This window comes from Idiotropiscis lumnitzeri, chromosome 15 (genome assembly GCF_059441095.1).
Source record: "Idiotropiscis lumnitzeri isolate Australia: NSW breed Sydney's pygmy pipehorse chromosome 15, RoL_Ilum_1.0, whole genome shotgun sequence".
Taxonomy (NCBI): domain Eukaryota; kingdom Metazoa; phylum Chordata; class Actinopteri; order Syngnathiformes; family Syngnathidae; genus Idiotropiscis; species Idiotropiscis lumnitzeri.
In genome coordinates this window covers 3994674-4010881 of record NC_142405.1, presented here as the reverse complement: position 1 = coordinate 4010881, position 16208 = coordinate 3994674, and the positions used below count along the sequence as shown (strand labels likewise).

Genomic DNA, 16208 nt, shown 5'->3' with positions numbered 1-16208 from the left:
TTTTTTTTCTATGTTACATTTTTGCTTTCTCTTGTTGCTTTGTTGTTTTTAAGCTTTATTATTTGTATTTTTTTTTTTACAATTTTTTTAAATTATTGTTTTAAATTTATTTTCTTTGAGTGCTCACGTTTTGTGACGCAAATTTGACCGAGACCTTTTTGGTTCAAATCTTGCATCTTTTTATTCATGACTTTTTCCATGACCAATGAAAATGCAACTGATGATTTGAATGATTTCCCATTCTTGTGTGTTGAACAAAAGTTTTGGGACAGCTCCTGATGTTTGACATTGGAATGATGTTCCTGAAGTAACACGCACTCGTTTGTAAGAGTGTGCATGCTGTTATTGTCACTTTCTGAGCACAGTGCATCTTTTTTTTTTTATCTTTTGTCAGGGCTTTATTGAACATGACAGCAAGCCTCCTTCTTTCAAACGGCCAACGCATTTGCTCTTGACACACACACATTCGCATTAGCGGCACACCTTGAACAAGCTCTTTTCTTCTTCCGCGCCCGGTGTCGAAGCTGTCGAAGGTCTCCCCTGTGTAGAGGCGGCCGGCATCATAACAAGCGTGTGAAAAGGAACACGTAAATGTTTTCAAGGCACCTAAACCTCTGCTGCTTTTTCCGTCAGTTCTTATTCAACAACTCGACTACAAACTTAAAAATGATTAAAGTGGTTTTCGTCGACGGAGATTGTTTGATTGACAGCTCAGAAGTTTGTGGATTGACGGACAAAAATGTGTTGGATTTGAAGAATCTGAAGTCAGAAAAGAGCTAATGCAAAAACTTGATTGTCAGGCTCGCCCTCTATTAGGGCCATAAATCTTGGGTTCAATGTCATAAAATGCTCATTGCATTACCTCTTTAATATTTGACAGATGTCCCTAATGGAAAACAGGGCTGTTAAATAATCAGGTAAATATATTTCATCAAAAAGTTTGTTTGATGCTGTAATTTGCAAAAAGTGATTGATTTATGACCCTCGACTGCCAGACCTTTTTTAAAGGACTTCATAGATAATGTCATAAAACCCAGGCTTTCGTGACATTTAATGACAGGTACCCGTTTGATATCAAACAGATTTATGGGGTTTTTTTCGGGTGGCGCTGTCAATCAAGGTTCAGGAATCAATCAAAATAATTGATTTTTAAAAGCAATAAAATACACACCTGTGAACATTAACATTGAGGTTTTATTATGTTACATTCTTGGAAATGTGAGTTTTATGGCTTTATTGTATGATGGCTTGCCAATCAAGGTCATAAATCAACGCATTTTTCAAAACAATTTTTATGACCTTATTATTGTTATAAGTAATCTACTTGCCGGAAATAGGATTTGTGGCTTTATTAAAGTCACCACTCAAGGGTCATAAATCAATCAAATCAAATTAATTAAACATCAGAAATGAACATTACAATCTGGGTTGTATGATTTTTTTTTTTTTTAATGCAGTAGCTTCATTTGAGGATGGAACTGCAAATTGTCATAAATCAGTCAAATCTTTAAAGCAAAATGCACACCTGTGAACATAATAATATACTTTTAATGTACTAATGAAAATGCGTACCTTTTTAATGGTGTTTTGTGCTGCCAGCTGAGGGTCATAAATCCGTCTGGTACTGCTTCGTTTTGAATTGCTTTTGTTCTGTCAAGAAAAAGTGAACTTTGACATAATGTTCGGAAAGTGTGCCACTCGATGAATGGTGTCATTCTTCTTTTTCTTTAGTGTGAGGGTAAAATTGTCACACGGAGAAGAAGAACTGAGGAAGAGGGCACGCTACAGGGAGAGAGCGAAGCAAATTAAATTCCCCGTAAGAGCACTTGACCTCCTTACCGGAGGGGAGGGGCGGAGGGGGGGCAGGAGGCGGGGCTTTGGCAGCCACAAAATGGCATCTTTGCCCCTCGCCGATTCCTGGCCCACTTTGCCACGCCAAACTCGACTTCTTCTTTTACTTCGGCATCTCGTGCATTTCGACATTCACGTGGCGTGAACGGCTGCTGTTGTCCCTGCTTTTTGATGAACTTTTGTTACTGTTTTAGCTTCTGGCTCTAGTGCGGTTATGTTAGCATGATGCGATGCTAAGCGCTGTGATGTCACGGCCTCTCCGACTAGCCGCTAACTGCTAACAACGACAATTGGACTTTTCTAATTGAGTCGATGTGGCCTGAACGAAAGGTGCCCTCCACGTTGACTTGAATCGCCAGAGACGAGCAGCATGCTAAAAAAGAAGAATTAAAAAAAAAAAAAAAAAACGAGGTGATTGGGTGCACACTATTTGGGTCGTTGCGTCCTCGCTGCAGAACAAAGTGCATGTGCTCCACTTCTGTGTGGTGGCTTGGTCCTAATTTTTGCTTTTCAGCACATAAGCAGCTCCTCGCGTGCTTTACTCACTTTACTGTTGCATTGTGGGATGCTGACAATTAACGGCAGCCTATTTCGTTACAGACTGAGGTGGCAAGAGTGCTCACACGCTGTACCTAAGTGGAACTTGTGCAAAAAAAAAAAAAAAGACTTGTGGAGTTGTCGGTGTACAAGCAAGTACTTCATTGAGCCCTCAATGTAACTCTTAGCCATTAACGTCTAAAACGCTCGCGACAAAAGTGAGCACACCCCGATGTGAAAAGTCGGCCCGATTGTCCTTTTTGACTCGCGAGTCTCATGGGACTCGTTAGTGTGCAAAATAATGGTGGCCACACATTTTTTTTTTGTCACTTTGCACACTTTTCCGACCTGGTTTTCTGCCTCTCCTGCAGATTTTCTATTCTTCATGTTACCTCAAGCATATTTCTACTTCACGCGTTTAAGGCACAGACTTGAAAAATCGACTTTAAGTAAAGTAACAAAGAATTTGGACTCAGTTACTTCCGAGAACTGCACATGGAGATCTCAGGATCTGATGTTTGTTGCTTTGGATTTTTTTTTTTAAACAGAATCGGGACAATGGGGGGAAATATTGCAGTGCAGATGAGTGGCCTCTGGGAGGCGCTGTTTGTTGACAAGGTGATCAAATATGGACGTCAGGTGACTTTCTCTTTTCAGCGGCAGCCACGTGCACGTCCACCTGCACTGCCCCACTTACTCAAATTATTTTAAGACGTCCCCGACGCTTTTGAGTGATCTCTCTCTCTCTTCATCACTTGTGTATAATGTATGTTAGCTTCAAGCTAATTGCGTTAGCGCTAGCGGCTTCATATCAGCCGCCATGACGTTTAAACAGAAAGCATGATACTTTTAAATATGAGGAGCATTGAAGTGTGGATCACTGACGTAAAGACGACTTTTTCTTTCTTTTTCCCCATTTTTTAAATTTTTTTGTGACTTCCTGCTGTGCACTCATCGATTCATGATTATTATTATGTGATGGATTGTTCCAGGCTGCGAAGATGTCTTTGATGAATATTCCTAGCGACACTCTAATATTTTACAAGCCGAGACGTTACTTCCTGCGCGTTGGGAGCAAATAACAAAAAAAAAACACAAAAAAAAGTTGTTTGCATCTTTACAGGCTCATTACGAACGAACGTCATGAGACGGGTTGTGTCGGACATTTCATCGATACTTTGGTTGATGATAACTTTTGATCTTGAACACGAGTGGAAGCCGCGTGGCACCGAGGGCTCGTTAGCTCGTCACTTGCTCCATTAACTCCCTTGCACCTTTGAACCGCTGGTGTGTGCGTTGCGTTGCATGCGTGCATGTCTGGCCTCCTCTCAGGCTCCATGATGTATTTTGCATGAAAAAAAATGTTGCCGAGGAGCCAGCGAGCGAGCGAGCGAGCGTCTAATTAGCGGCAAGCCGGAAGACGGACAAACGGGTACAACATGAAAGTGAAAACTGGATGTTCAATGACAGCAGGAGTCTCGGCATCAAAGACAACACCGAGCGCCTTCATTTTTTTTCCACTTGTTTTTTGACGTCCAAACGTGGCGTCAAGCAGGCATTTCTTGCCGCGCTTCGCCGCACGTGCAACGCGTGCAATTAATGCGTACAATGAGGCGTTTTTGTCGTTAAACGGAACATCGTAAATGATGTGCTTTTTTACGACTCCTGCTGGCTTGAATCGCTCATTCAAAGGAAGTTCCGGTTCCTTTTCTGGCGGTGGGTCCTGGAGACTTTTTTTTTTTTTATGCGTCGTGTCATGATAGACATGTCCACCCAATTTGGTGATGCTCATTAAAACTACTTTCAAAGTGGAATTGCCCAAAAATGGCTGACTTCCTGTTTAATTTGGGCCATGTGTTCATGCATCGGGCTCCCTCGCTGCCCATTTTTTAAACTTAAAATTTTTTTCTTTCATTTTTTTTCTTTTGATTTATTGTCGGAACTGTCTTGACTGTTGTTTTGACTAACTTTGACCCCATGTACAGAAATTTGTATGCGGCTGCTCGTTTTGAAGTGCTCGACAAATAAAGTTGAGGTGGCAAAAAAAAAAAAATGTAAAAAATTTCTAAGTAGCCCACATGCTGATTCGCGTCCAGGAGAAAAACGCTCCACGGCTGCGTGTCGATCTTTTTCGGCGTCCGTTAAATAGTCGGACTGCAAATATTGGCTCCGCTCGCACATCGGTGATGATATCAACGACCGGACGCGGTGGGGTGACCGCAAATGTCAACATGGACTCAAACGGCGTCACAGTGTTGCCGAGCAAATGCCACTCGGCTCCTTTTTCATCGGCGCGCAAGCGAGACGCCTGATTGGCTGTCAGCGGGACTTCCCGTCAAGGTCGCCAGCAAACGCGTTCGGATTGGTTTTCCCGCGAGATTGACGGAAACGCGCTCGGACTGGAAAATGTTGATGGGAATATTTCTACTTCCTGTTGCATTCTGATCATGGACTCGTGGAGGCGTGGCTGCGGAGTCACGTGACCCTCGGCGGGGATAGCGGCAGCTTTGTGTGATGTTCCTTCTGACATACGAAAGAAGACATCAGATAAATCTGTGATTATCCTCGCTGGACACTTCATCACTCCCGGAAGCATCGATCGCAACTTCCTGTCTTCTGTGTCCACTTCCTCTTTTTTTGTCACATTGCACATTTCTACTTCCTGTGTCGTACTTCCGATACAAGATTTGACTTATTGTATCACCACGTTGTTGTACATCTCAACTTCCTCTACCGTTATTTTTAAAAAAAATTATAATTCGAAAACATTATTGTTTTTGATGCAAAAATGATCTTGTGTGTGTGCGGGTTTTTTCTTTGTGTGTGTCTGCAGGAAACCACCATCACCATGACTACCAGCACAGCCACGTGGATCTCACCGCTCTCACGCCAAAGCTGGGTAAAAGCAAGAAAAATTTTTTTTTGGGCGATATTCTTTGAACGCTTGGATGAGAATTCTTTTTGATAACTGTCAGCTTTGATGTCGCAGACAATCTTAACAGTTCATTTAGCATCCAATCAAATTTCCTTGAGGTCATGCTTCTCCTCACCACTAGGGGCACTACTGGTGTCGTGTTTGCAATTATGTGCTATGATTGTTTTTTTATTTTTTTTAATTTAAAAAAAGCGGTGATGTCATGGCACCGCCAAGCAATCATAGCACTTAGCTTAGCATCCAATCAGAATGCTCCAAGCTCATCTGTTGCATCTGCTTACGTGTCCCTTGACACTTCTTCTTTGGCTTTTGTTAGCAAACAGATACGTGCGACACGGTGAGTCCACCTCGCCGCCGCCGCTGCCGCCATTTTGTCTTTGTGTGTCCTTGTCACTCGTAGGCCCCGCCCACCCGCCGCTGTGCAAACAGCTCATTGGAGGAAATTGAGAACAACAAATTGCATGCTTGATTTTTTTTTTTTTTCCACTTTGCATTTGGGATGAAATGGAACTGAAACGTTTTTTGTAATATTTTAAACTGTAACTTTTGTTCAATATTTTTTACATCTGACCTGAATTTCTTAATGAGACGTTCATCTTTTTCTATCGTTTTCAAATTTGAGTCCCTCACATTTTGTAAACTCACTCATCGTTGACAACGTGACGAGACTGGACGTGTTACTTAAAGCCGCACTGCCACTTGTCAACATATTGCGATGACATTTTTTTCATTTCTTTTTTATCCACCGCTCCGATTCCGATCACGATGATCGTGTCTGTCCTGCAATCGTGATATGAAATGTTCATTCTTATCATGTTGGTGCCCGGCAGAACGAGCGCCGCGGAGCAACAACATCCTGACGGCGGCCACCGAGCCGTACGACCTGTCGCTGTCCAGATCCTTCCAGAATCTCAGCCACCTGCCGCCCTCCTACGAGTTTACGCTCTCGTCTGACATGAGTAAATTCACCAACCCACATACATACACACCATACTAGATGCAAGATGTTTTTTTGTTTTTGCTCGCATAACAGCAAGACTAAAATTAAATGTGGAAATAACATTAGAATAAGATTTTTTATTATTGTTGTTGTTATTATTATTATTATTATTATTAATAATAATAATAATTTTAATATTATTATTACTATCATTATTATTTTAATTTTATTTTTTTCATTATGCTGATGTTGTTGTTTGTCTCTATGAACCTTGACATTACAGGTGACCATTTAATTGTCTTTGTCGGTATAAGCAAAATATCGATCGAGCAACGGAAAGAAAAACAAGTAATTTCGAGCACTCTTAAGTCAAGTTTATACTCGGCAAATATTATTATTGGTGTTGTCTTGCTTTTGGCGGGGATAGGAACCAACCCTTGCCACGAAGAGCAAAACTCCGCAAGTAATTGATGCCCCCACCAAGATTAATAATCGCTCCAAAGTACTGCATGAAACTCCTCAACTCACATCAACATAGTTCGTCACCTCGCCATTGACAGAGCGAGCGTGTGACGCCAATGTTTTTGTGCGTCAGGTGACAAGGAAGTGGACGACTTCTATACCAGGAAGCGTCACCACGCAGACTTGGGCGGCCGAGGCCACGCCCACATGGCCAAACTGAATGCCGACCCGCCGTCGCATCATCATCATCATCATCACCACCACCATCAACAACAACAACATCGGCAACGTCCTCGCCGCGTCCAGCGCGCCATGTCCCAGGACCACGTCCTCTCCCCGCCCCGGACGCCCCGCCGCGGGGACTACGGGCTCCCCTCGTACGGCAACGCGGCGGCGGCCGCCTACGGGGGCGGTCGCCGCCCTTCAGAGGAAATGCTGCTGTCGGCCGAGCGCCTGCGCTCCCAGGATCCTTTGCTGTCTCCCGCCGTCCGCCGCGACAAGTTCCGGCAGAAAGCCATGGCCCGCGCCATGTCGCACGCCGACATGCTGATGCCCACCACGCCCGTCCACGAGCGCCACCGCATGGGCAAAATGCTGTCCGAGCCCGGCGACAGCTACAACACGCTTGGCGTCAACATGTACGGCAGCACCGCCAAGAGGCAGGCTTTTGCCTCGCGCCGGACACACACCGTGGACCACCTGCAGTTCGGCGGGGGACATCACGGGACCAACGAGGTCACCGTTTGACTGCTTGTCCACTTCCTGTCGCCTCCTGCCATGGCGGCGAACGGCACCAAAAGGGCTTTGCCGTGGCGAACGTTTCTCCATTTTGGAACATTCACGCAACCGCGCAAGACGACGCCATGTTTGCGTTCACAGGGCCACGCAAACGCTCGGGATGATGTCATCATGACCTGAACTGCTCATGCTAAAAACGAAAATGAGGTCGTCTTTCCTATTATTATTAGCATTCCTGCGGTCAGCGAGATCATAGCGATGATGTCATCGTTCCCTCAAATGCTCATTCCAAAATGACGCGACGTTAGTGTTCTTTTCGTTCCCACAGCACACAAATACTAGTGATGATGTCATCGTTTGCTAAAATGCTAATTCTGAAATAATGCTAACATGATGACATTTTGGCGTTATTTTCATTCCGAAGCACACGTGCTCGCAATGACGTCATCATTTGCTAAAAAGCTAAATGATAAATTACTCTCATCTTTATGACATTAGTATTAGCATCCCTGCAGCCTGCTAATGCTAGTGATGATGTCATCATTAGCATTCCCGCGGTTACGCTCCGAAATTGTAAATAAGCTTCTGTAAACGCTCTTCTACTTTAACTTTCTTTCGTTCTCTAACGTAGACTTTTGAATATATATAAGACTCACGTTTCCATCACGTTCATCGTTTATTAACATCGCTGCAATTGGGCTCATTCCGCGTCACAGGGTTTGCGGAAACAATCTGAGACGGCAGCCAATCGCGGGCCCCTTCGCAATGTCTCGTTTCCCTCCTCGGTCCTCTCAAACCACATCTGATTCGACGGAAGCTTCATACGTGTGTTCAGAAAATGTTTTGATACCTACAGTGTGTGTGTGCGCGTATGTGGCATCTTTTAAGCCCCACCCCTTCCTCTTGGTTCCAGCCAATCAGCTGCCAGATTGTCCCCTGTTTCCATGTTGCTGTTCACTTGATCAAACTTCAATAAAAATCCACTTACTACGTTTGATGAGTGTCTTGTTGATTGACTGACAGCTGTCACTTCAACTTTTTTTGTTTTAAATTTTATGAAACTTCAACTTTGTGCTAAGCAGGCTCTTTGTCTGCACGAGCTAGCAGTCTTACTCGTAAGACAAATGTTCTCCTACTACCCTGAATATGGAAAGCAGTTGAGCATTGATTGAAAGTTCTACTAGTGCAATTGTTTTCATAGTTAGGATCTAGTACATGGACCTTAAAATGGGTAATGAGCATCAAGCATGACCGTTATATGTGAGACGCAACACCGGTTAGCACATGCATGCAAAAATACTGAAAGTTAGTGTAGCTTGCCTCTGCGATGATGCGGTGATCGAGACTGAGCCAGGCCGCAATTTGCTTTACTTTTTCAGACTTTTCAAAATGCTGTCGAGGCAACCTGAAGTTGCGGTTAGCTTTCAAGCCACAAGGCAAAGACGGAGAGGTGACCTTGGTTGTCACGGCAATGCAAACGCGCTGCGTCCCGGGTGATCAATAGCATTGATTGCTAGCCAAGGAATTAGCATGTGAAGTTAATGAAGGGGCCAAACGTGACGTTCTCTTAATCCGATTGCGATGACGTGCTAACAAGCTAGCCTAAGGCGGTGCAGTTTGGTTGCCATGCAAACCATAGGAACGCTTCAATCATACGTAAACATTACTGTAGCGTTCTTATAATAAGATAATACTAATCTGTGCAGCTCTGCTTACCTTTTGGTTTCGATGCTTTAGCCAATGAGGTTATTCAAAAACTTGTCATATGATGCCTTCTTTCTGCTCACGTCAGTCTCTAGAAACTATTTGGACGCTACATATTCTCAATGTTTTTTTGTTTTTTTTAAATCATATGTCCCCTCAAAAATGTCTTCCAGTATATTATGCTGTTACAGACCATTTATATATACTTTAATTCCGAATAACATGCTACAATATAGTTGAATGGCAGTGCTGCCCTCTGCTGGCCTTTATGAGGCATCACATGAGATTGTAATTTTTAGCAGCAAATTTGCATACGAAACTGAAGCGCTTGTTTGAGCACTGCGTGTACGTGTGTGTGTTGCAAAATAAATACAATATAAAAAATACTGATTTTTTTACAAATATTTCGTCTAGACGTACTGATTGAGGATTTGTTTGATGTTTATGAAAATAATACAAAAAAAATAAATATCCACAGTCTAAAAGTATGTGAGTAACTTTATATGTTATGAATATATGGGGTTGTTGTTAATACATACGAAGTAAAAGATAAAAAAAATCCACAAATATCTACAGTCTTAAAGTGTAGATGTCTATGTGTGTGTGTATGTGTGCGGGTGTGTGCGTGTATACACGCTCACACACGCACGCGCACGCACGCACGCAACAGCATAAAAACATTGTCCGAAAATATGCTTACTTATCATACTGTATAAATGATCATAATAAATGCTGTGTGCTGCATGTGTGTCAGTGTGTGACTGCAAAGTGTGTCAGCATCATAGTGGGATGATGATGGCTACACACACACACACACACACATATCGACAATGGCTGAAAGCTGTCCGAGGATCAATAATAAAACAAATAACGTCATTGTCCATAACATGCTGCCATTGCCACAGTTGATGCCGTGGCGGGAAAGTCCATGGACCTCCTTCAGGGAGCCAAGTGCCAGAAAGGATGAGGAGGAGGAGGTGAAGGAGGGAGGAGGGCGGGATGCTGCCGTAACAGGAAGCCTTTCACCGCTTTCCAGTGCCTTCCGCCTCCGGCAAACATCGTCAAGATTTTCTGATGCTCCGAGAAGATTCGCTGAGACGCTTGACAGCAACTTTTCTTCAAAGGTAAAGCATATTATTCCTCCACATGCAACACTAAACTGATATATGCTGCTAAGTGATGACGATGATGATGTCATGAGATGTTAGAGCTTCTTTAATTCTGCGTTGATGTCGTGGAAAAGTTTGACCTGCTTCCTTTTCATGGACTTTGACATCATTTGTGACATTGGTGTTGATTTTGCAAGTAATTCTCCAATTGTGTTTCTGTGTGGGCGCCCTCTAGTGGTACACGCAATAATTTCATTTGATTTATTTTAGAATATTTTTTTTTAGAACAAGGCAATTTCAGGCCATTCCGTTTTATTTCTATAGCACATTTCATACAAAAGGCAACTGAAATGTGCTTCACACAAGCAGAGAAAACATGAGTAGCTTACAAAAATGACTCAAATGTATGTTTAAATATGTTAACAGAAAATTTAAACCAATTTAAAAGTATAGAAATCAAAGCGGGTTTCTAAAAGAAAAAAATATTTCAAAATTGCTTAGAGGACAATCAAATTTTTGATAAAAAAAAATAAATAAATAACCTAAATTTAAAAACATTTACACTCTGGAATGACTAAATGAACAGGCCTACTCATGGGCTCCTCACGTAGTCCTTGGGGCTAACTTGTACCCGCTGGCAACATTTCTTCTTTACACTTTAACAGAGTAAAACGGCATCTGTGTTTGCAATCGCTTTTTTTCCCCTCCCTCCTCCTTCTTCATGTGTAACTGCTCTCTAAAGAGGCAAGTTTACACAACTGCAAGCAGCCAATTATATTGTGCCCTGCTTAGAAGTTCCCTCAAAAAAATAGAAGAGCTCATTACGGGTGAACGCCAGTATTAAGAGTAATTACTTTTTCACACACACATGCACAAAAACTAACTTTTTAGTCAGAAACCGGTGTTTTTGCCACCTCGCTTCCCACTGTCCAAAATACAATTATTGGATGATTCTCTTTCCTCCGCGTGCAGGGAGTGATGGCGGGCAGCCCCGAGAAAATCGCCTTGGGCGAGCGCACGCTGTCCCAGTCGCGTGACCATCTGACGCCACCCAGCCGCACGGAGAGTACGGTGTTCAGCCTGTCCCGCAGCGACTCGCTGTGGACGGCCGAGGCGCCGCCAGACCGCTGCCAGGTCTTCTGGTTCCCCATCCACTTCATGTCGACGGGCGGCGGCTTCCTGGCGTGCGGCGTCATCATCAGCGGCCTCTACTTTGCCGGCCTCAGCCGCAAGGTCAGCAACATCCTGGGCCCCGCCTTGCTCTCCATCGGCCTGATGGTCTTCGTGGTGGGCGTGGTGCTCATCCCCATCACCAAAGAGAACCAGCGGCGAGCTTTGAAGAAGCCGCTCGCCTTCCACCGCCAGCCCGCTTTCAACGTGTGAACATGGGGCCTCCACGGGAAATCCCTTTGTCGTGATTAGCGAGTAGCAGACTCGAGGCCTGAACCAATTAATGGAATACTCGCAAATTACTACATAAGGGATTGTACATAGTGCGCTAAATTGTTGATTCTCGGGCTACAAACTACAAATTTGGGCCAATTTGGACAGTTTCACGTCGGGGTGTGCTCACTTTGGTTGCTCGGCAGAGAAACAATGGACAGTAAACGCATCTTGACTACTTGATATTGTAGCAGTGGGCCATTTCCTCAGTGTTGTCCCATGAAAAAACAAAGAATCAAATATTTCCACAAATGGGAGGGGTGTGCTCACTTTCGTGAGCTTGTGCTGCGACTCGCTCCCCGCCTTTGCTTTTATGTTATCGACACGCCATGGAAGGAAGCCAACGAGATACTCGGCAATGTTTCTGATGGAAAAGTGCACTTGAGGGCGGGACTAATGTGATGCGATCGACTGTATGAATTATTAAACGCTGCTTGACGTTTCCTCTCAAAAATGTCTCGTGAGACTCAAGCGAGCGCGCCACCCATGAAAACAATGCACTCTAAAAAGACTATATTTGGTCCCAGTAAATAGAGTAAAATTTGAGGGTAAAATATTCAGCGTAAAATTCTCAGAGTAAATTTTACGCTGTATTTTAAGTTTAATATTTTACTCTGTTGTGATCATGTCACAACCAACAAATCCTTGTTTCACATGCTTAATGCTATGTCGGATCGTGTTACACATTTTATTATTGCACACACCAAAATGCACGTTTGACTGTTAAAGCAGCTTTGAGAAAGATTCACGATTTGCATCAATTTGGCCTTTTGCATGTGTGTGAGAGAGTGTGAGTCTCCAAGTCTGTGTGTGTCTACAAGAGTGTGTGCCCCCTCCCCCTTCCCTTTGGAGACCAGCTGATATCCGGGATACACCTTGCGGCTGTTGACTGTGTGGGCGTGGTCTCCTTTGCGACAGGTGAGCATCCTCCTCCTGCTCCTGCTCCTTTTCCTCCTCGTCGTCCGTTATTTGTTTTTCACCGCCAGCTCGCGATGTTTGCTCGTCCCCGCTGCTCGTCATGGGCATGAGGAGTTTGGTGGGCAAATGTTTGCCGCTTCTGTTAGCCGGTTTGGCGCTGGACGCCGCCGGCCTGACGCTGCTGCTGGTGGGCGTGTTCGCGGACGTGCGCGCGGCCGACGGCCAGTTCTACGGCGACTTTTTCATCTTCACGGGTGCGCTCGTCATCTTCATCAGTTTGGGCTTCTGGGTCATGTGGTACGCGGGCAACGTGCGCGTGAAGCCCGACGACGCCCGCGCGGAAGGTCTGGCCGCGCGCCTCGTGCGCAAGCTGTCCGAGAGACTCAGTCGAAAGTTGGCGACGGCGGGCGGGAGCACGGGCGCGAGCGCGGCGGCCGGTGCCGCGCGTGCGCACGACGACCACGACTTAGCGGGAGGCTCGAGACCTCACCGGGCCGGCAAGGTCACTTGGGGGAAGGCCACCGTCCACAACATGAAGGAAATGGAGCCACAAAACTTCAACTTTCGAGCTGAGCGCCTGGAAAACTACAACCAGGATGAAAACTACAACCAAGGATACGATAATGAAGGCTTCAACCATGAAATCGATGACAAGGAAATACACGATAAAGGTTATGACAGTGACGTGGACAACCATGAAAAGTATGACTATGAGGAAAACGACCACCCCATAGAGGAGACAAACGACACGAAAGGCTATGACGGTAAAGATGAAGGTGAACAACTGTGACGCTAAAACCACGAAAAGGACCACAAAGGTGATGCCGTGAAGCTCATGTGGATGAAAAGGACAAGAATGAATCTATGAGTGTCATGGATAGCAACAACTGCAAGACTTTCTCAATGGAAAACGACATTCTGTAAAAATGGCTAACCCCAGCGCAAAAACTTACGAGGAGGAAAACCACAATGAAGGATACCCGGACAAAAACGCCAACGAGAAGGAAGGTGACAACTTTGAAGGCTGCCACGTTCCCATGGCAACCGACACGCAAAACAGCCGAGTCATGTTTGCTCTTTGGATTTCCATCATAGTCACGTGACAGCCGGCAAACCGGTTTTTCCTTGTTGACTCAACAAACATCAGGATCTTGCAAACATGAAGTGATTGGCAGATTCTCACAATCTGATTGGACGTCAGTTAAGCGAACACGCACGTCGTCCTTTCAGTGGTGACGCATGGCGCGGCTATCACGGAAAAATATTGACACGGTGGTGCCTTGACTTCAAAGTTTTTCCAGTTACTTAATTGTTTATTTTGGGAGACAACATTTAAGTTACAAGTGAACGCCGCCGCTCAAGAGAAACATTAATATAAAAATACAGTAAGCCCCCCCCCCTTCCATCGTAAATTCCAATTTGCAATCCCGCTATTTTTTGTACAATTATAAGCTATTTAAAAAAAATAATAATTCGGCCAACTCACGTTGTAGCGACGGGCAGTCAAAGATCCAGTAGAAGCACAACGAAGACACTGCTGCCATCTAGTGGTGATTGGTGATATTACAACTTCAAACTACAATCAACTCCGGTATTTTGTAGCTTTCTCCACTCATTTTTTGTGGAAAACGTTTTAGGAATAATGTTGGGGTTTTGTTTAAAAAAAAAAAAAAAAAGTCAAAACAACCCGACTGGCATTTCTATATCGCGGCGTTGGCTTTTCGCGGTGGTGGCGTGGAAAGTAACCCCTTGCGATGACTGTCATCCATTTCGAAGGGTGTTACGTTGACTGTCTTGATGTTGATCTACGTCGCGATTGTCATGCGATCCAAAAATGGAAAGGTATCAGGAAGCAGCCAAACAAGTCGGCCCAGCGCAGGAATGAAGATGGACTTCTTCATGAACCGGCCGTTCCGCCGCAAGATTGCAGAGGAGTCGTGTGAGGAGAGCTGCCACTGTCAAAGCAGCCCGGTCGCCGTCCACTCGACTCGGTTCCGCCATGGAGCCCAACAAATGCACGTCCTTCTTCCTGGCTTTGGCCGTGATCCTGGACGTGGTGGGCTTGCTGCTTTTCCTGGTGGGCATCTTCGCCTCGCTGAGGTACTGGGACTTCTTTGTGTTTTCCGGACCCTTGCTGATCTTCTTGAGCCTCTTCCTGTGGATCTTCTGGTACCTGGGCGACCTGCTGGTGCCGGAAGAAGAACTGGACCTGCCCAAAAGCAACCGTGACCTGCCGTGAGCCATCTGGACCAAGAGACGAGCTCCGGACGCCGTTTCCTGGCGTCGGCCGTCACCGGGTGAGCTGGAAGCTTCGTCATGTGACGATGACATCATTCACAGGACGGCAAGAAAGAGATCCAAGGAAAAGATGCACGTTTCCAAAACTTGGACTGATGGAACATTTTCTTTCGATGGATCTCCCGTTGACTTGTGAGCTGGGGCATTTCTCGATATGGTTTTTGTGGCGCCTCGACCAGAAGATGTCAGCCAGTTTTGTCAAATGTGGACCTCTCAAGCCCTCAGAGACACTTTTATTTTTATTCAGTGACTTGATATCAAGTGAATAACAACTATCAGAAAATTTCACTTAGATAGTATGAAGAACTGAAATGTGCAAAATGTTACAAATGATAAACAAAACACAACCAAGAAAAAAAAAAAAAAAGAAAAAGAAAGTATAAAACACATATTGGCGCGTCGTCTCATTTTTAGCTAACGTTACGAGCAATGTGACTAGATGTCCCGAAAGCAACGTTGTGTCAAAATGCTGAGTCATGTTGGAAAGGTCCAAATCTGATGACGGGTCCCTTCTTTGTTTCGGAAAAATTGCCTTTTTAGAGAAAGTCGCCTGTGGAAAATTTGGTCCAAAAAGACTTTCAATGAAAATATTGTATTTTTTCTTGATTATTTCCCAGTTCAAAGTATCCACCAATATTTTTTTTTAATGGGCTTACACCAGGCGTGCACAAACTACGGCCGGGGGCCACATGCGGCCCGTTAAACCTTTAATCCGGCCCACCGAACTTGGAAAAAAAATTAAATCAATAAACCTTTTTAATGTTTTATTTTCTAAATACTGTGGTGTGTCAAAGACAGTTAAAAAAACATGATTTAGTTGAACACACTTGATAGAGTGGACCAAAAAAAAAAGTGAATGCTCGTGTTAATCATGTGTTATTATTTACACGCATTTCACTAAAGCCGCTTAGCTGTTGTTACCAGTGTGTGACGTCAAAACTTGTCAAACCAGCGGCGTAGGCTTTTACAGGAGGAGCAGCCACCAGAGAGGAAAAGCTAACACACCGCTTTACTAAAACCACATTTGAGGTTAAAGCGCTCAAAAGAACCCACCCAAGTACGGGTGGAGTCACCTGTAGTCATCCGGCCCTCAGTGACAACACGTGTTGAATAAAAGCCACTGTCCAAGAGGACAACGAAAGCAACACGCCTCGGCCACGCCGCAACCAAAGCGCCAGACTTGGCGAGGAGACGAGCATTCTTAGTAATGGGCCCCATTCGGAGAGGAAACGGACGTGTAATGGATCTCTCGCTTCGATCAAACGACTGCTCG

The 16208-nt window shown here is 44.6% G+C and overlaps 4 protein-coding genes across 6 annotated transcripts in view; all 4 read left to right on the top strand.

Annotated features, from left to right (window-relative positions):
- shisa6a (shisa family member 6a) overlaps window positions 1-8429 on the top strand; it is a 40140-nt gene extending 31711 nt beyond the window's left edge. For 2 of the 3 annotated variants that reach the window (XM_088317066.1, XM_088317067.1), the window contains exons 7-10: window positions 5222-5287; window positions 5640-5660; window positions 6154-6282; window positions 6859-8429. In XM_088317066.1, coding sequence (XP_088173192.1) covers window positions 5222-5287; window positions 5640-5660; window positions 6154-6282; window positions 6859-7472 — 830 coding nt within the window. In that variant the 3' untranslated portion in view covers window positions 7473-8429. The remainder of the gene's footprint in view (window positions 1-5221; window positions 5288-5639; window positions 5661-6153; window positions 6283-6858) is intronic. The other variant, XM_088317069.1, reaches the window with a different exon arrangement.
- A 1763-nt stretch (window positions 8430-10192) lies between these two features.
- pirt (phosphoinositide interacting regulator of transient receptor potential channels) lies at window positions 10193-12164 on the top strand. The gene is made up of 2 exons (XM_088317818.1): window positions 10193-10291; window positions 11249-12164. The coding sequence occupies exon 2, from the start codon at window positions 11255-11257 to the stop codon at window positions 11657-11659; it is 405 nt and encodes a 134-aa protein (XP_088173944.1). The 5' UTR covers window positions 10193-10291; window positions 11249-11254; the 3' UTR covers window positions 11660-12164.
- Window positions 12165-12668: 504 nt separating this feature from the next.
- Window positions 12669-13427, top strand: LOC148322313 (uncharacterized). The gene has a single exon (XM_088317817.1). It carries the CDS (start codon window positions 12738-12740, stop codon window positions 13425-13427), a length of 690 nt encoding a protein of 229 aa, XP_088173943.1. The 5' UTR covers window positions 12669-12737.
- Window positions 13428-14636: 1209 nt separating this feature from the next.
- On the top strand, window positions 14637-15460 carry LOC148322312 (transmembrane protein 238-like). The gene has a single exon (XM_088317819.1). It carries the CDS (start codon window positions 14637-14639, stop codon window positions 14874-14876), a length of 240 nt encoding a protein of 79 aa, XP_088173945.1. The 3' UTR covers window positions 14877-15460.
- The last annotated feature ends 748 nt before the right edge of the window (window positions 15461-16208 follow it).

What these genes read in the sequence shown, in the direction of transcription:
- pirt (XM_088317818.1), top strand. Translation starts at nt 11,255, where the DNA reads ATGGCGGGCAGCCCCGAGAAAATCGCCTTGGGCGAGCGCACGCTGTCC.
- LOC148322313 (XM_088317817.1), top strand. Translation starts at nt 12,738, where the DNA reads ATGGGCATGAGGAGTTTGGTGGGCAAATGTTTGCCGCTTCTGTTAGCC.
- LOC148322312 (XM_088317819.1), top strand. Translation starts at nt 14,637, where the DNA reads ATGGAGCCCAACAAATGCACGTCCTTCTTCCTGGCTTTGGCCGTGATC.